This window comes from Leishmania martiniquensis, chromosome 12 (assembly GCF_017916325.1).
Source record: "Leishmania martiniquensis isolate LSCM1 chromosome 12, whole genome shotgun sequence".
In the NCBI taxonomy this organism is placed as follows: Eukaryota; Euglenozoa; class Kinetoplastea; order Trypanosomatida; family Trypanosomatidae; genus Leishmania; species Leishmania martiniquensis.
In genome coordinates, this window is record NC_090147.1 from 220,120 (window position 1) to 239,023 (window position 18,904).

General features: G+C 55.8%; 1 protein-coding gene across 1 annotated transcript; it reads right to left on the bottom strand.

The window, feature by feature from the left end:
• Positions 1–852: 852 nt before the first annotated feature.
• LSCM1_07857 (uncharacterized protein) lies at positions 853–1,782 on the bottom strand (the record flags this gene model as incomplete). Its single annotated transcript, XM_067325212.1, has 1 exon — positions 853–1,782. The coding sequence occupies one exon, from the start codon at positions 1,780–1,782 to the stop codon at positions 853–855; it is 930 nt and encodes a 309-aa protein (XP_067180425.1).
• Positions 1,783–18,904: the final 17,122 nt, after the last annotated feature.

Here is an 18,904-nt window from a genome sequence, read left to right on the forward strand (position 1 = left end):
AATTGGAAAACCAATAAAAGATAAGAATGCTGAAAGAAAGAAAGGGCGTCGACAGAGTGGCAAAGCGTGCGAACGCATTCTGCTCCTTCTCGGGTGCGTTTCTCTTTTTGTTTTGCCCCTCCCTCCCTCCCCCCACCACGCACGCACGCAGACACACACCATGCGCGCCTCCCTTTACCTGTGTGTCTCGGTGTGCCTTGGGGGGCGCAGGGGAGGGCAGCCCGCGGCGTCCGGCCAGATAGTCTCTGCTAACCCCCTCGCCGGCCTAAAACGCTTCCTTCGCAGCCTGGTGCATGTCAGCCTGTTCCCCTTCGTTTGCTTCGCCTCTCCTCTCCTGCGGGTGAGGCGGGTGTCTCGCCGCCGCTGAAAAACAGCGTGCGGCTGAAAAGGCAAGATAGCACGGCAGGAGAACGGGCGTGAGTGAAACGAGAAGGTATACGCGCCTTACCTCGGATTATGTGGGGTTGGGAGTTGGGCATGCGCCACTGCATCTCTCAGCGCTACACTGTGGCACGCTATGAAGGCATCATGCGGATATCAAGGAGCGCATATGCAGCCGCTCAGCCGTCGTCCACAAAAGGGTCGCCTTCCCCTGCCCCCTCCCCACACACACTACACCACCACAACCACCCTTCCGCTGCAGCTCCCCGAGGAGCCCCACGTGCACTTGCGCACGCATTCGCGATGAGTCCTCTCTTACCCTAACTTACCTTTCCTCTTCGCCGCTTGCCCACTGATACTGCGGGCTCACTGTGGGCTGCATCGGCTGCGATGTGAGCACTTCGCACGGAAGGAAGTCGAGGATGTGCAATCCAGCGGCACACACGCGCAAGCGTGCCGCGAGTCGCTCCATCAGTCAAAGGCGGCCATCTTTTGTGCCGCCCACAGCATAGCCGCTGCTTGGCAGTCCTCTTCGTCTGCGCTCATGCACCCACCAGACTGCGACGGCGACGGCGGCTGCACGGCACGTTCGAAATGGTAGTGAGCTCCACCCATGTTCTCCAGAACGGCACTCACCTCGTCATTGCTGGGTGTTGGCGCCATCGCGCCCGCGGCTCTGCTGGTGCCTGTGTACTGCTGGTGCTGCAGGTGCCGCCACGACAGCTGCACCTCCTCGCGTGGGGAGGACGCACTACACTCGAAGGTGCTCTGCAGCCACTCCACATCATCACCGACGAGCCGCAGCCCGCAGCCGCTGACATTATTGCTGCGATCAGCGCCACGATATGACGCGCATTGGCTGCCGCTGTCGTTGTTGCCGCCCCAGCGGTGCTGTGGAAGCGGGCGTGAATCGCTCGCACTCTGAACCTCAGTGGGCGCAGGCGTCATAGATGTGCTCGCACCAGGAGTAAAGGAAGTTTGAAGCGTCGCCGCCGCCGCCGCGCACCCCTGCGCCGCCGTCAGCGCGCCTGCCGCGGATGTCGATTGCATTGAGCGCCCATAGGTGTCGTCGATCTCCTGCAGCCCGGCAGATGTGAAGAGGGCGCATGAGAGACAGCGCGGCATGAGGCCCAGAGGCGTATCCTTCGCGCCGAGCTGTGTGCTGCTAGCATTGTTCTCGGCCGTGTGCTGCGGTTCAGCAAGCGGGATCAGTGTGCCGTTATTCTGTGGCATTGAATGCCGGAGGTTGGCCTCGCTTTCGCTTGCTGTCGCAATGTTGGAGCTGTCGAGGAGCCCCTCAGCGCGTCTCGTGTCGGCTGAGGAGTAGGAGATCGGCTGCATGGTGGAGGGCGCACCAGGCGTGGTTATGGAAGAGGTGTTTGTCCGCGATCCTTCATCCATGACTGTTTGAAGGAATGCCCTGTCACGCCCCACTAAGCTCCGAGTAGAACAATGAGGCGGCGGCAGCGGCGTAATGTGCGAAGTTGCTCACAACAGCGTGATAGCACTCGCAAACAAGGAGTTGCAGCGGGCGATACGCGTGCCGAGGGAAAGACGACCGATGCGCCGCGAGAAGCAATGGAAAGACGAAACAATAGCCGGCAGAGGGGGGAGGGCGGGAGGGAAGAACACAGAAGGGAGAGAAAATGTTCCTGCCTGTGCGCGCAACGAGATTTTTTTTCCTTGCAAGAGGAGAGAGAGGCAGACAGATAAATATGTATATATATATAATATTATATATAGGTGAATGAAACCGGTGACAGGTGAAAACAGAACCAAAAGCTATCGAATTTAAAAGAAGGGGCTATGCACACACACGCACGCACACAAACATGCGCACACGCAGGCCAAGAGGCAGTGGATCACGAATGGAAAGAGAAGAGGGTGTGGGAAGAGGCGCCGTACAGAGAATAGACGGTGCACGCGAGAAGAGCAAAGAACGAGATCAGAGAGCCAATACGCTGGAGCGGAAGGGAAAAGGAGACGGAAATGAGAGGAGAGAGGAGAGAGAGAGAGTGAGTGAATCGGTGCGTGTTGGTTTGGTGGAGCGCTGTTATCAGTCGTATGGAGTGAAAAAGAAATGCAGAGAAGTAACAAAGGGAAAGCTATGCAAGAGGAGGGCGGGGCAGGCTACAAAGCACTGAAACAAATGCAGAGGCACACAGAGAGTGTGTGTGTGTGTGCGTGCGAGACCAGCGGCTGGCGCGATGAAGCGGAAGGCGAAAGGTAAGAGGAGTTGGTAATGAGTGTGAGTCAGGTGTGGAAACAAACGTAAAGTGGGAAACAAAGACGTCTTCCCCCCGACGGAGATGCCGCGTGTCTGTGTGTTTGGGTGAAGCAATACAGAGAGAGGAAAAGAGAGGGGGAGAGAAGTGACGGAAAAGTTGGTCAAGCCCAAGAGCGCCAAACACAAAACAGGGGTGTGACAAACAAAAAAAAGGAAAAAATGGCCGTTAAAGAGAGGCGGGCTGGGACAGCGAAAACGGTTAGAGGTCGGCACTAATGGCGAAACGAGGTGGCGCACACTCCACGGGAGGGCATTCAAATACCGATTTGACAAGAGAGGTGAGGAAGTAAGATGGAAAGGAAAAAAGGGAAAAGGGAGGCGGCGGCGTGGGGCACGGAGAAGGCAGCGCCGATGGGCAGCCGCGGAGCACGAGACAAGTCGATCTGGCGCCCTGGAGCAAATGCGAAAAAAAAAAGGAGAGAGCGAAGAGAGGCGAGACACAGACACACACACACGGCCGAGCGCGGAATGCGGCGTGAAACGGACTATGAGAGCGCTCCGGAAGAAAAAAGAGAGAAAAGCGGCGCCCGTATGCCCCCTGTACTTTTGCAGGCTAAGCGAAAACGAAAGGGAGCGAATAAAAAGTTGATGAGCGACCCGCGAAAGAGGAGGAGGGAGAGGAAGAGAGCCCCTCTTTGGTCTTGCCGTATCTGTTCTTTTTTTCGTAGCGGTTTGCCCCTCTCCTTTTTCCTTCGTTTGTAGCGGCCCCGAAACGGAGGATTGCCAGCTGAAGAGGAGGAGAGAGATCGCACGCGCGTGCCACACACACACACAGAGAGAGGGAGGGGGGGCAGGATGCGGAAGGAGTGACGAGGGGTGGCCGGCGGGAGGTGCGTAAATACCCACAAGAGAGGAAGGGAGGTGCAACCAATCAAAAACGAGACCTAATGAGGAAAGAAAGAGATTACAAGATGAAAGGAGGAACAGATGAGAGAGGCTGCAGTGGGATTAGTGCTGATGCGAAGGGAGCTTTTGTTTGTGCATTTGGCGGGTCGGATGTATGTGTTGTGCCGTTGTGTGTTTACGTATGTGCAACGGGAGGGGGGTTCATCGGGCGATGTTCACGCCAGCGCCACGATAAGAGGAGGGAGGTGGGGGGGGCAGGGAGAAGGATGGGGTTCGCAGAGGTGTGAGTAGAAGAGAGAGAGAAGCATAGGAAGAATCAGCGGTGAAGGGGCGAAAGGGGTCGCGCCGAAGTCAAGTATTCGGGGGAGGGGGGCTGTTGCTTGTTTACGCGTGTGTGCGCGCATGCTCCTGTCCAGCTGAGCAGCGTTCGTCACACGTACACTCCTACACGACTGCGTGGCTACTTCTCCTTGACCCCACATCGCCAGCATGACACAGGGACATTACGGCCCTTCTCGCATAACCGCAATATGGGGTGGAGAGCCGTCGAAGACTCTGTACACCCCCATGTACTTTGTGGGCGGAGAGGTGAGGAAGAGAAAGAAACGAGGAAGGAGAGGCACCAATGAAGCGATTAGAACACGCATTGAGGACGCCCTCTCTTGTTGTAGGTGTGCGCTGATTCATTCCTTCGTGTGTGAGTGTACTTCCGCCTCTGCTGGCATTCATCACGAGTCCCTCCCTCTGCCCCCCTCCCGATCGGCAGAGGCCAAGAGGATGAAAAAGGGCAGGGAAGCAAGAGAAGGCAGAGCATATCCGATATTGGGGTACCCGCGACCTCGCTCACACCATCGAGCCAACTCCACCGGGGTGCTTTCATGCGAGTTGCACACGCACAGCAGCATATATGTATATATGTACATGTGTATACATCTATGGACATATATGCGCACACATATTTATATGCACATTATATATATATATATGTTTATGGGAACGATTTGAAAAGAAGAGAGAAGAGAAAGGGAGCCGAAAGAGGCGAGTTGGAAGGAGGAAAGGGCATGGCGTTGGAGAGAAGAGGGGGAGGGATGCACGCACGCACATGCATCCATGCAGCTGGTACACCTCAGGACGAAACGCCCTCGGCACGCCTAATACGCTCGCATGTGTCCCGAAACAGGCACACGCTCACTCACCTGAGCCTATGAAGGTGGAAGCAGTTGAATGCTTCCTGCTATAAAGTCCTTTTCATTTTTTCCTTGCAGGCCCGCATTGGTTTCTTCTGCACCTGCGAGTGTACGCATACATGTATATGTATATTATATATATATATATATATATGGGTGGGGGGTCCTTTGGCTTCGTCTCGCTCCCAAGACGCCCCAGCAGCACAAGCAGAGATGGCAGGCGGCGACAAAAGGAAAGAGCCCACATCTCGTACGCGTGGCGGACAATGATGAGGGGAAGGGGGAAGAGGGGGACGACCGGAAGAGCGTCCGCCGGGGTCTTCTTTTCTATTTTTTTTGGCTGCCGTCGCCGCCTTCGCCCGCCTGCATGTGCACCATAGCAGCGTATGGGAAGGCCGAGGGAGAGAGGGAAGGAATCATGCGAGACGACGACGCCGGTGACGGTGAGGGAAAAAAGGGGGTAAAGAATGGAAGAGAGGGGAGGGGAGGGGGGATGCTTGCAAAGGAACGCAAAAAGGAACGTCAGTGACGGGAGGCGGAAAGCACTGGGAGGGAGGGGCGTATACTCCCGATGTACGCAAAGAAGGCAAGACCGGTGCGCGCCATCACGCATGCCTGCGTGTATACCTGTCCGAGTGCATGTAATGTATGTTGACGACTGCGTGAGAGTGCTAGGGAAAAGATGGGAGTGACAGGATGACAGTCATTAAAAAAAAAAGCACGGTAGAACACTAAAGAAGGGGCCAGCAACCGCAGCGCGTCAGAAAGATGATGACATCCTACGAAAAGGAGGGAGGGAGCAGACACGCGCACGCACATGCACACAGGGCTGGGGAGAGGAGGGGGGAGAAGGCAAGTGAGAGGCATGAGAGAGTGTGAAAAAAAAGGAGAGATGCATGAGCGCAAAGGACGGTGGATGTGAGGAGAAAGGAGAGGGGGCAGGTGTGAGAGGAAGCCATGGACACCCGAGAGGCAGCATGCCAAAATACAGAATGAAAGAGATCACACAACACCCACGTCAGCAAGAAGAAAAAATAATCATCATCAACTTCGGTGGGATGTGGTGATGAAAGAAAAGAGGGTGTGTGAGATGTGTGAGGTGTGTGAGGTGAGGTGAGGGGGGGCCTAAGGAGAAGAGTACACAGCATGGGCAAGACAAAAGAAAGGAAGAGGGGGATATCGAGAGCGCGCAGAGGGAGCGGTAGCGTAAGCAGATGCTCGTGTACGCGCACGCGAGCGCACACGTATGCGGCACGAATAAGAGGCTTACGTGATCTAAGAGGGAAGCGAACAACGGAGCTCTGGAGGGGTGAAAAAAAAAAGGATGGGGGCAGAGGGGCCAAGCAGCAGTGAGCGGCTCGGGAAGGGGAAAGGGGCACCAGCGAGAAAGAAAAGAGAACCGAAAGAAAACGCGAACAAAAGTACGGAGGGCTGCCTAACCCAACGGTGAGCGGCACCACCACGAAAAAAAAGGAAAGAAGGCACGCTTACCAACACATTGACACAGATGCGCACACAGAAAGATATATACATATATATATATACGCATAGAGGTGTTGAGAAGAGTTCGAAGGCAAGAGGAGGTGCAGACAGAAAGATAAAGAGGGAGAGACGGAGAGGGAAGAGAGCCCCACAACAGAAATAAAGCAAAAAGGGGAGGGGTGGAAAGACGAGCCGTATCAGATGAGAGACGCCCTTCCGGAAACAACGCGCACGCGCACACAAGTGAGAAGGGGGAAAGAGGGGGTGTGGGAGAGTCATGGTCGAAGGGCAGAGGGTGCGAAGGAGGGGAAGCAGACACGACTAAGAGCGGCACATACAAGAACAGAGCAACGCGGGCAGAGAAAGGAGTGGAGGAGCCGTTGCCACCACACTACCCGCCTTTCAGCGCGAGAGACACGCACGCTGTAGATGCGCACAGGCACTCACAAAACAGCGCATTACACACACACGAAAGGAGCAGATCGAGATGGTACCTTCTGCTGTGTCTTGTCCACTGCGCGTGCTACTCCTGCGTGGTTACGCGCTGTTCCGCGCCTGCGTTGCAAGATGGAATGAAAAAGCAGTCCCCGTCCTCCCCACCGCATCTTGGAATGCGCTCCGCTTGTTGGGGAAGAGGGGCGTCGGCGCCGAAGGGGAGGTGACCTGCCTTCGCCGATCTCGCCCGGCGCCTCTCCTCGGACACCTCACCACCACCTCCACGTCCGCCCGTTTTATCTACTTGTCGCTTAGTTGGGCGAGGAGGGAGGGGAGGAGGGGGAGCGCCACAGACATGAAATAGGGAGGGAGAGAAGAAAAGGAATGGACGAAACATGTGCGTCTCACCTCTAACCAGCCCGCCATCGAGCATCGCAGCAAACAGGGAAAGGGGGAAAGCGATGGGAGCAGCAGCACGTGTGCGCACGCGCAGTACCGTGGATCCTCGGCTGCACTTTTTGATGTGACAGCGCTGCCGTCGGTGGTGAGCATCATGAACTCCCTGCCACTCACATAATCACACACACACACATGACCACACGCACTTGGAAAGTAGACCTTAAAAAAAAAACGAGGCAGGAGGAGGGAGGGGAGAAGGGAGGGGAACGACATGACAGCAACAGGTTTTCTCCCCCTGCTCTCTCCACAATCACCGCCAAAATCAGCCAGCAGGAGCAGACGTGCGGGGTCTGGCAAGGACAAGAGACAGGAGGAGGAGCGAGCCACCCGTCGCACCGTTCACGCATTCTTCACGCACGCCACCCTGCTGTATGCCCTGCTGGACGTCCCAGCTTGGGCGGGTACTGTACAAGCGGCCTCGCTGGCATGCGGCTCACGCTACTCACCTTTGCGCCCGTGGACGAGCCCTGTCGCAGCTGCTTCTGCGGGCGATTCTGCAGCGGCGACGCCAGCGGTGGGGCAGACATAGGTGCACCCTTGATTGGCGCCGGTGACCTGTGAAACAGCGGTGTGTTTTCTGCGTGAGCGGGTAGAGAGCCAATGCTCCCTGCCCCCTTGGACGGAGTGCTCTGACTGGTGTTCACGAGACCTGCGGAATGGATCACGCCGACGCCACCAACTTCATTGCCCCCCGCCTCACCGACTGAGGCAGCCAGCACGGCGGAGGACCTCATGATGATGGTGGGCCGCACCGATGCGACCGGCGTGTCGAGCGTGCGTAGTGAGATCGTCTCAGCCGCGCCGATAGTTTCGGCCGCGACGCCACAGAAGCGCAGAGATCCGGCGTTCGCGCACTCCTCCATAATGTAGGCGGGATTCCTGTGAGCTGCGTAGCCGGTGGCGATAGCAGCGGCGCCTGAACTAGAGTTGAGCTGGCCGTGGCGCCGTTGCGGTGGGTACTCGTTTGCATGCTCCCGCACAGCCACCACGGTGCTCTCTGGGGCTGGCATCGTCCGCTGCGCCGCTGCAGAACCCGGTACGGAGACGGAGGACCCACATTTTTCAGTAGGCGGCGTCAATGCCGCGGTGCCGAAAGTACGACCAATAGTGCTCGCATGGCTACCTCGCCTCTCCCCTGTCGCACAGACATTGAGAGATCGAGAGAACGAAGCCGAGGAACTGCCAATGCCGGCATGGTCGTGATTCAGCGTGCAGCCACTCTCCAGCTTGTTTTTCGCGCTTCCTGAAGAAGAGGTGGTTGCACCAGCAACAGAAGCACTAATGCCACGAGCGCGGTCGTTGGCCCCCACTTCGGCGACGGCGGCACTCGCGCCCTCGTATCTGCGCTGGTGGAAGTCTTGAAATCGGCACAGCGTCGTTGAGGCGGAGAGCGGAGCGTTGCCTGTACGGGCCCGTTCCCTGGTGGTTGGCGCTGCTGTTGTGCCAGCCATCGTTGCCGCTCCAACGTCCTCACACCCCATGGCAGTCCTCATTGTGGTAGAGTCTGCTGCATCCACCTCCATGAGGACTTGCGCATATCCGTGTGGCGCGTCAGCACCATATAAGGTGGCGTCGGCTGCCGCCGACACGATCCGCGAAATGCCCCCGTCGTCGCCAACGCCGCTTGTCTCGTCACTGTGGGTCATCGGCAGTAGTGGGGTCGGCACGGCTGCTTTGAGAGGCGCCAGCGGAAGGGGTGGGGGGCGGTTGGGGTTCGCCCCACCCGACCCCCCCACGCCAGGACTGCCACTCGCGCACGTCGACAGGGGAAAATGGGGGGACGGCGTGATGACACCACCCCCCTGCTGTCCCACCTCTCCCCCCCTCTGGCGACTGCCGGATGCAGAGGGGGCTGCAGCAGCGCGCTGAGCCGCCAGTTCTCGCTTTCCTGCCGTGACAAGCTTCGCGGTCGACCCCGCTGGCATTCCGCCTCGCGTCTCCGCACTCCACATTCGACTACCCATGTCGCTCGTAACCGTCTTGGCGGTGGTTGTCGCCGTCATTGTGGTGCCGGAGCTGGAGGTTACGTGGAGATGGCCAGGTCGGCACAGCTCTCGTGGCGGCGGCGGAGCGAGGAGGGCCTCCACAACGGCATGGCACCAGGCAGGCAACAGAGATGTCGTTGGTCGGTGGCTGCACTGACGACGATCACTTCCGGCACCACCGCTCTCCGCGCTACGAGGGGCGGAGAGGGATGCGCTGGTGGTGCCTTCCGGCGGTGATTCTGTTGCATTGAGGTTGGGGAAGGACGTCAAACGGGTTGGTGCGGGAAGGGCCTCGCACCCAGTAGTTTCTGCGACCACTGCGCCACGTCCAGCTCCCTCGCCGCAGGCAGCGAAGCGTGTCTGCTTCGCATACGCCGGCAAAGTAGCGCTTGCAGCACCCGCAGAGGGCAAGCCGCCATGCACCACCGCTGGCATTCCAAAAGGGGGTGCAACAGCGGAATTGCCGCCACCCCGGCCCTCTGCTGAGGCGGAGGAGACACTGTGCTCTCGCAAGGGAGTCACCGACGCCACCGCCAACGCGTCTCCCGTTGGCGACTCCCCGCCCTCGAGGTCCACAAGCCGGCAACACACGCCAGTATCCGTGGCCGCGCTCACAGTTGCGGTAGCAGTGCTCAGGCAAGTGGGGTCAGCCCAGTTTCTTGAGTCCGCATACTGTGGTCCACCACTGCCCCGCGGCGGAGAAGCCTTGAGAGTCGGCGTGACTCGAGCAGGAGAATGGAGCATGAGGCCAGCGCAGGGGTCACTAATAGCCGCCTCACTGCTGACGGCATCGCCAGTGACTATGGGGTGCTGAAGAGGGAGGCCGGTAGGCAGCGTACCGCCCGTCACACCGGCAGTCGCACACAATGGCGCTGTGGGAGGAGGCTGGAAAGAAATGTCATCATTTAGGGACGCCGAAAGCGCTAGCTGCTCTGCTGATGCTGCGCGTGGTGGCCACGGCCACCCCTGCCGTGTCTGCCGCGAAGGGGATGCGGTGGCGTGGTCGCTGTCTTTCGCGCTCGCGACGGTGGCTGTGCGCTCTGCGGCTGTAGCAAGCAGCCTAGGAGGTGGTGCTGTTGGCTGCGAAGGTTGCGCTGGATTGGATTCCGTGCAGCCTGGGTACTCCTCCAGCAATATGATAGACAGTGTCCCATCCGATCGCACGCCGGTGAAGACGCTGCATGCACGGGAGGAGAAGCCCTCGCGCGAAACCGGCAGCGCCTTGCGCATTAGAGTTTCCGAAGGCAGAAAAAAGGGTTCGGATACGTCAATGCTGGTACGGCGCGCAGCCGCTACTGATGCCGCGCCTGGAAAGGCCAACGAGAAGGGTGCCACCGGGGCTGCAATGACGCGCTGACGGTGCAAGTGCGGCAACGGGCCGATGCCTTGCGCGACAGCGGTCGACGAGAGCGGTGGTGATGGATTCCCCAAGGTCGCAGTGAAGCCCTCGTGCCCACGCCCACCGGCACCGCCAACCCCACCGCCACCACCGCCTTCACTGCCGTTGCCCTGCCCTCGGCTTTCCCCGGCGTGGGTGCCAGGCTGCACGCCGCGCGCTGTGTCAGTCGCCACAGTTTCGCGCAACGCCGGCAGAGAAACATTTGCTCTCTCCGCAGCAACTTTCTGCTGGTGGCGGAGCTGCTGCAGTTGCAGGCCTCTTTGTGGTGCATCTTGATCCCCACCGAAGATTTTCCCATTGCACGGCGGCGAAGCAGCCGCGGGTTTGGCAGCCACGCTGGCTGGCACTGCTGCCCCACCAGCTCCACTTGGGCTCTGTGTCTGCCTGGGGGGGGTGGCACCGGATTCCGTCGCCACTAGAGGCCCTGAGAGATCACCCGGGCGAAGTCGGTGTGTGACACGGTACTGCCGGCCCGAAGCATCTCTCCTGTAGTACCGTCCCCCTTGTCCTTGACAGAGATCGCTGTCATCCCAGCCATCGTACGGCACCCACTCAAACAAAGGCGAGGAGGCAAAGCTGGATGCGTCCGCCGTGTTGCAGGCCCCGTCAGCGGTCACGCTTACTTGAGGCGACGATGAATCCTGCTCCTGTGGCACTTGCCGCTGTCCGCGCGCGCCTGAGGGCGCTGCGCCAACTGCTACGCGCTTCACTTCCGTGGGCTGCGGCATGGTGACCCGGCTCTCAAGAGTGATGAGCCGCCGCGGAGGGCCGCAGTCGCCGCCACTGGCGCTGGGTGCGTTATCTGCCGAGAGATTTCTACCGGTGAAGGCGGCAAAGTCAAGCCGCACCCATGGCGGTAGAATGCTCAAGAGCCGCGGCGCAGCGGAAGCAGCCGGACTAGCAGTGCGGTGGAGGAGCTGAGAAGGGGGCTGCGGCGATTCGCCTCCGTGGATGAGTGGCAGGTGCACACCTGGCGGGTGAGTTGAAGTCGAATTGAACGGCATTCAGATGGAGGACAAGAAGAGACTCAGGAAGAAGAAACCAGAAGAGAGAAGAGAAAGGCGGGGGCAATGGAGGCGATGGGAGGAAGGGGGGAGGCACAACGGAAATATACACAAGAAAAAAAAGAGAGAAAGCGGTAACCGGCAAGGACAGCACGAATGGGAGGAATCTAAATAGCCCTTTAATGAGAGCGCACGCTTCCTTCTCCGCCCCTCCGCCCCTTCCCCTAACGCGGAGGCGATGCCGCTAACACGCAGACGCAGAGAAAGGGAGAGAGGGAGAGACAGGCGCAGGGGGGAGACGACAGAGCGGGGGGATAATGCGCAAAAGTGCGGTGGTAATAAGAGAAGAGAAAGGCGGATTCTCAAGGAGCGCAACAGAAGTGCACCCAAAGCGAAAGCAAGAAAAAAAAACGTACCCGTCTTCAGAGGAACGGGTCACTCGCGCGGTGATTAAGACGGCTGCAACACGCTCGAATGGGGCTGTCTTCACCACACCCACAACCCCCACAGCTTTAAGAGAAGCGCGCAGCGGGGGGGAATGGGAGAATAGGAAGAGCGACAGTGAAGAAAGGGAAGTAAAAAGGTGCGGTCCGTGAGCCGCAGCAGATGAGAACAAAGCGAGAGAAAACAGAGGCCACAGCTGCAGAGGGAAATCACACCAACTAGTCGGGCAATGAAAGGGAGAGGGAGAGAGAGAGACGCCCCGGTGACGCACGCACACACGCAGGTGTGTGGGGAGTGAACAAGACAGCCCGAGTAACAGAGATGCGCGGGAGCAGGAAAATGCATACGCACACACGAAGAGAGACGAAGGGGAGAGAGGGCGGTGAAGATGCAGAGAAGAGGGCGAAAAGATTACGGCAGTCGAAAGAGCTGCGCCGCCGCAAAGATATGGGGTCGTGAGCGAGCAGGAAGCAAACTCGAAAACAGAATCCCCCCGCTCTCTCGGACACGGCAGGGGAAGAGTGAAGCGACGGCGGCGGCGGCGGCGAGGGGGGAGTGAAGGAGATGGTTAGAAACAAAGGGTAGAAACGGCAAATAAACGTGGGCGAGGAAGAGCGGGGGGAATAGGAGGCCTAACGGTGGAGCCGCTGGGAACGAGGGGAAGCGCAGCGAAATGAAGATAGGGAGAGCGAGGGAGTGAGAGGGGTTGTCGAGGACGGGAATGGGGAAAAGGAGAGAGTAGTAGAAGAATATATAAATATATATATATATATACTAGACAGATGTGTACCGCGAAGCCAACTGCAAACCAAGCACAGAAAGAAATTGTGGTGAGCAAAGCGTCGAGGAGGAGAGAGAAAAAAACAAAAGAAGAAGGCAGAAAAATATTTCGAGCAATGCAAAGACTTTCGCTCCGTCCACTCAAGTCGATCTTTCTCGATCACGTTAGGTCCTGCAGTATGTGTCCGTGAGCGCGAGCACATAGAGAGGTAAGGGGAACGGGTTTGCAGAGCTTTGTGGCCGTGCCTTCTTGCGCTTTCTTTCACCTCGCTTCTACCCCTATGCGTGCTGCACCGTTCCCCTCCCTTCTCTTGCACACACAAACACAGGCCTCCTCACCCCTTTCGCCTTCGATCCTTTCTGGCCGTGTCTGCGCTCTCCACACGACTCCACAGCCAGCGAGCTGCGATGAAGGTGGTCGAGGACGGTACCACACAAACAGACACAGAGAAAGAGAGAGGTGATCGTCTTGGAAAAGGAGACGGGAAAAAAACAAGCGTCCGCTCTTTCATAAGATCGCTTTTTGTTGCGGCTCAGCGTCACAACGATCACCGACTGCCTCGCTTCGAGTTCAAAGTCGCTCTTCCCTTTCAGGTCGAAGCGGAGGCGATAAATGGATAGTGCCAATATAAGGCCAAAGCACTCCTTTCAGTTTCTCTATGCAGTGTTGGTCAACTGGTGTGCGTACGTGCGTACGTGTGATTGTGCGTGTGCGTCTGTGTACTTCTCCTGCGCGCGTTCCACTTTTTTTTTTCGTATCCCCCATGCACGGTTTACGCACTTTCTCTCTCGATCTTCGCGAGGGCAGAATACGCGAGAGAAGGGGGGAGAAAAGTCGGTCCTTTAGGCAACCACACCAAGGAAAGAGGCGCAAAGGATGTCACAAGGAGAGACGGAGAATGAGAGAGAGAAAGATGCGTGCTGCCGGAATGTGCACACACGTTTAACTTCTGTTGTTCTTGCTGGATAAACGCGAGTATGCGTACACGTCAAGAAGGTTTCCGTGTCCGTACCCACGTGCTGGTACCCTATCAAGCACAAGATGAGAAAACAAAAGCAAAACCAAAAACAAAAGGGAGAGAGAGACGCTATAATCACACACACACACACACGTGCGTCCGGAAAACACTTCGAGTCAGTGAACCTGCTTTTTTTTCTGCGTCCGCCAATATCTTGCCCGAAAAAAAAAAGGTAAAGGCGAAAGAGCAAGCAAAAAAAGAAGAAACTGCCGCTGAAGGAGACTTTCCTCTCCACCTGTGTACCCGTACGTTTGGACGGGTGAATCCTTCTTTTCGCTGCCGTGATGACGTTGGTGTCAACTCGAGCGTGTCTAACTGCACGGCAGGCAATGGGTAAGCTGTAGAGGAGCAGAGGCAAGGGAAAAAGTTCAGAATAGATGATGCAGCGGATGACAGCACACACGGAGCCGCACAGAGACACAGATGCGATCAGACGTAACAACATGAAAACGCAAAGATAGGTGGAAAGAGAGCTTTGGCAGGCACAAAGATGCACACAGAAAGCATGTGAAGGGAAAAAATACAAATTGAGCCGATGAACGCACTCACGCACGAGCACGTGCGTTAAAAACAAGAAGGCGCAAAGTAACGGAGAGAAGGATTTACAATTTCAACGTAAAGAGCGAAAAACAAAAAGAGGTGCGCCTCGTCCTTGACTATATATATATATATATGTCTGTGTGTAAGTGTATGTAAGTGGAAGGGGGGGTAAGGGAGTTGCACAAAGAAACCAAAGCCCACACAGAAAGAGAGAGAGAGGTACGACTGGATCAAAGGAGGGAGCAGAACGACCAAAGGAAAAAAAAATGAGGAGCGTGAGTGAAGACGAGCAAAAACCAAAAGGTAATCAGAGAGATGCATACGAATCAAACACAAAGCGTCAGTGCATCCATTCAAAGGACAAGCGAAAAGGGGAGAGAAGCAGGCCACTGCCGCAGCCTCAGTCGAGAAAAAAAGCGGGGGAAACGGCGTCGAGGGATGAGAGCGAGACAAACTTGTGGAACAGGACAGCAAAAACGCGGGAGATGCGCAAAGAGGGATGAAGGCGGAAGCAGCAGCGCGCAGACAGTCCTCAGCGGCGGCACTGTGAAAACGAGACTGAAGAAGGAGGAGGAGGAACAGGAGCGCAGTGAAACACACACAAAAAAGGGGGAAAAGCCGACAAAAACGTCCTAAAAGAGAGAGTCAAGAGCAGCTGGTGGAGTGTCAAACGAAAGGAGAGAAGAAGGGACGAAAAGAAGCCACGTATGTGCAGCCCTTGTTTGCTTCTTTGTCTTCCGCTGATCTGCGCACACGCATGCACGCACGTTAAAGGCAAACACCGCGCTTGCAGAGAAGGACAGGCGAAAAGAAACCTGAGGGACAGGGGAGCGGAGCACACACTGGACGAAGTAAGAATGGGAAAAGCAAAGCGAAAAGGAAAAAACGACCCGAGATGGCAAAGAGAGTCCAACAAGCGCGCCAATTCGCACGCAGAGAGGAATTAGTTGTGGAGACGGAGCAAAACAGAGAGGACGAGAAGAAAAAAAAACGATGCCCCAAAGAAGTCGAATACAAACGGCAGAAACCCAATCTCAGAGGCGAAAGACGTATATACCAGACACAAGCGCATACACATGTATATACATATATGTGTATGACTTTATACATATATATATATGTTAATGTATAATATACTCAGGCGGAGTTGACTCCGCCTTGCAGCTCTCCTTGAGTGTGTATGTGTGTAAAACAGCTCCCTCCTGCTCCTGACTTGTCGCCTTTCCCGGAATGACTACCTTATATTCCCCTTACGTTTGCCGAAACAAACCCGGGGTGTCGCTTCACTTGTATCGCTCTGCCTTTCTTCACCTCTCTCTCTCGCTCTGGGCACACCCACGTGCTCTGGTGTGTGCTTCTGTTTCCTCGGTTGCCTTCACGCGTGTGTACGGATTAAGCTTTCCAGCGTTTTTTTGTTGCTCGTTCTCTCTCAGCCTTTAGCCCTTAAGGGGCAGCACAGGTGAGGAGAGGGTAATGAGACGGGGATGGGTCCTAAAGCGAAAGGCGGAGGATGCAAATGCCCTATGCCTCCCCCGCACTCTCTGTGGGGGTGGGGGGGTGCACTCGTCGCTCTTCTATATATATATATATATATCCGAGGAGCTTGAACGACTGCGCCTCTCTCTCTCGTTTTTTTTGGGGGCGCGCGCAGAGATGCTGGCACAGCAAACAAAAGGGGAGGGAAAGAAAAAGGGTTCGAACCCGAGAGGGGGAGGCAGTGAGAAGGAAGGCGGCGGCGGAAAGAAGAGGTGATCACGCTAGACGGAGCTCAGCTGCACCAAACACGCAGAGCGAAAAGAAAATTGTGATGAAGTTGGACAGAGCCGAAGAAAGCAACGGACCACTGAAACAGTACAGCGAGGACGCCGTCCGCTAATTCGGATATGCGCACAGTCACCTCCCGTGCGGATATGCAAGTGAGGGGGGGCGGAGAAGAGGTGACAGCACAAGGTACGCAGCGAGAGGAGAACAAGCGACCTTGGGAAGGTGAGGGAGATGTGGAAACAGCGTTGAGCTGCGCAGCAAATGTCAAGAGCAGCGGAAGAGAGAAAGAGGGCGAGAGCACGAAAGGTAGGAAAAAAATGCGATGGGGAGGGTGGGGGCGAGGATGGTGCCAGGTGCCGGCAAACACCAACCCACGCACGTACGAGGAGGGGTGGGAAGGAGCAAGTAAAGAGGAGAGAGAGAGCACGACAGGGCCGGCAGCGGTAGAGACGCAGATACACAAATTAAAGAGGGAATGGGGAAGCGAGCAACAAAGCGCTTCCTTTCGCGTATGTGTATGTGTTTTTTCTTCTTCGTAAAAATGCAGTCCGCACATGCGGGCCGTTCTCACGATGCGCTTGTGTGCCTCTGCCACCCGTCTAGCCAACAATATTTCCCTTCTATTCGTTCCTGCTGCCGCTCACCTTATATAGAGAGAGAAAGGTGTATGCGTATGTGTACGTGTGGGCTGTGCTCGCTTTACGAACAAGCCAGTAAGGAAAAGGATTTCTTTTTCCGAAGATGGCTTACAGCTCAGTTCTACACAGTCCCTTGCCTGATTACTTCGTGCCCCTACGCGCCCGTTCTCTCTGTCCGCGGCTCACAACCCCAGAGGGAGAAAGGGCGAGTCTGCCGGAGCAGACGCGCAAGAAGATTCCTGTAGAGTACGTGAAGTCAAGGCGTAAGGCAGTGGAGAACAAAGAGAGGAAAGGTGACAACACACAGAGGCGAAAGTAAAGGACCGCAGAAAGCGCACCCAATAAAAAGTGGCAGACAGGTGTTACGCGTCAAAGCTGCCAACAAACTAGCAAGCAAACAAATTTAAGGAAGGCAAGGGCGTCGCGTGCTGGTATGTGTATGTGTAGGGAAGGAGGGGGGGCGAGGAAGAATGTGCGCAATTCACGAGACCCACTGCGCGCCAGTGCAAGCATGCATGAGCTACGCGCCAAGAGGGACAGAAAAAAAGAAAGTCAAGGGCAAGACGGAGGAAAAAGAGAGAGAAAGAGAGAGCGCTAAGACAGGAAAAAGGGGGAAGAATCGAAAAGCCTCGAGAGAGGGTTTCAAAACATGAAGAAAAGATTTAAAAACAAAATGGCAATAAAACACACAAGTACAGCAGACACACGATTTTAAAAAAAAAAAGAAGCGAAACAGAAATGAAACAGCTGAAATGAAAAGAAAAAGAGGCTGCGTAGCACGAAAGCCTTGACTCAGCACTAGCCAGGACTTGACCTGTTTCCTGCACCTCCCTATCTCTTGTCGCTTCTGTTTTCCCCCTGCTGATGGTCTGCGGCGCTTGTCTCGGTACTTTCCTTTGTTTTCCTCTTTTTTGTGTGTTTTGTTTCTTCCACAAGGACAGGAGAGAGGGTTTATTCCTTTTTGGCCCCGTGACTCTTGGCTACTGCCTCGGTTGTTATGCTTCGTTGCGTTCACGACCAGGCCGGTGCTAGACCGTGGTACACACACACACACACACACTCACATGCACAAGCAGAGACACGCAGCCACAGGCAAAATGAATATATAACGAACACACACAAAAAAAAAACGATGCAGAGCGTTTGTGGGTGAGCGCGTGTTCGAGGGTCGAAGGGCGGCAGGGCGGGGAGGAAGCGAAAAAAAAAAAGGAAAAACCTCACGTAGCCACTTACACAAAATGAAGCAAAAGCAGTCCAAAGGGCAGGACCGCAACAAAAAAGAAAAAACTGACACAATAAAGAGAACGAAGCAAAAGTATATATATATATACATACGTAAGTAATATAATGAACTGAACAAATAATTGCGATGATAATCGCAGGAGTACCCGATACTGTCGACGTGAAACGAGAAAAAAATTCATGCACACTCACATGCACTCCCCAGCCATCTTACTGCTTGTACTTCGATGTCCCTCTGTTTAAGCTTGCGCGTGATTAGATTAACGGACACGCTTGTTTGCCTCGTGTTCAACTAATTTTTCCCGTTCGTATATTCTTCTCCCGCACCCATCCCATTCAGAGCGTGTTGCGCCCTCGTCTTCTTGTCGTCTCTCTTTTTCGGGGGCTTTGTCTCGCTTGCGACTCTTATCAACTAGAAGCAGATAATTACGTACTCCGCTGTATATATAGAGAGACACGTGCGCTTGTAATAGCGGTTGAATACGTCCAACTTCTAGGCGTATGTATATATCTTGGTGGGTGGGTGTGGGTGCACGCGCGCTTGCTTGCTTGGTTGCTTCGCCCCCTCGTCCACTTCTCTTTTCCCCTCTCAGCTTCACTTCCTCAGATTTTCTTTCGTTTCCCGTGCCTGACTGTGCTTGGCTGACGCCTCTTTGTTCTTGTTGCGTTTGCCCTTCTTGTCTGTTTCTTTTCGCCACCCCTATCACCGCGCGTCAGCCTAAACGAAGCCTCTGTACGCGCACGGCTTATGGAGAAACAGGGAGGCGGATACGGAGAAGAGCTGCAGTTTTGTGGCTGCTTATGTGTTATTCTACAATGAGCAGGACTCGCTGTTGATGGCCAATCCTATCCAGAGCAGACACACCTGCGCCTGCAATCGCCTCAGTGCTGAGAACACGTCGGAGAGAGAGACAGAGACAACAGTACGGACACGAGAAAGGGGGGAGGTAGCAGTGAGGTTGGTGTAAAGAGATGTACGTCGTGTAGGCGTGCTTGTCGTTTTCTCGCTTCA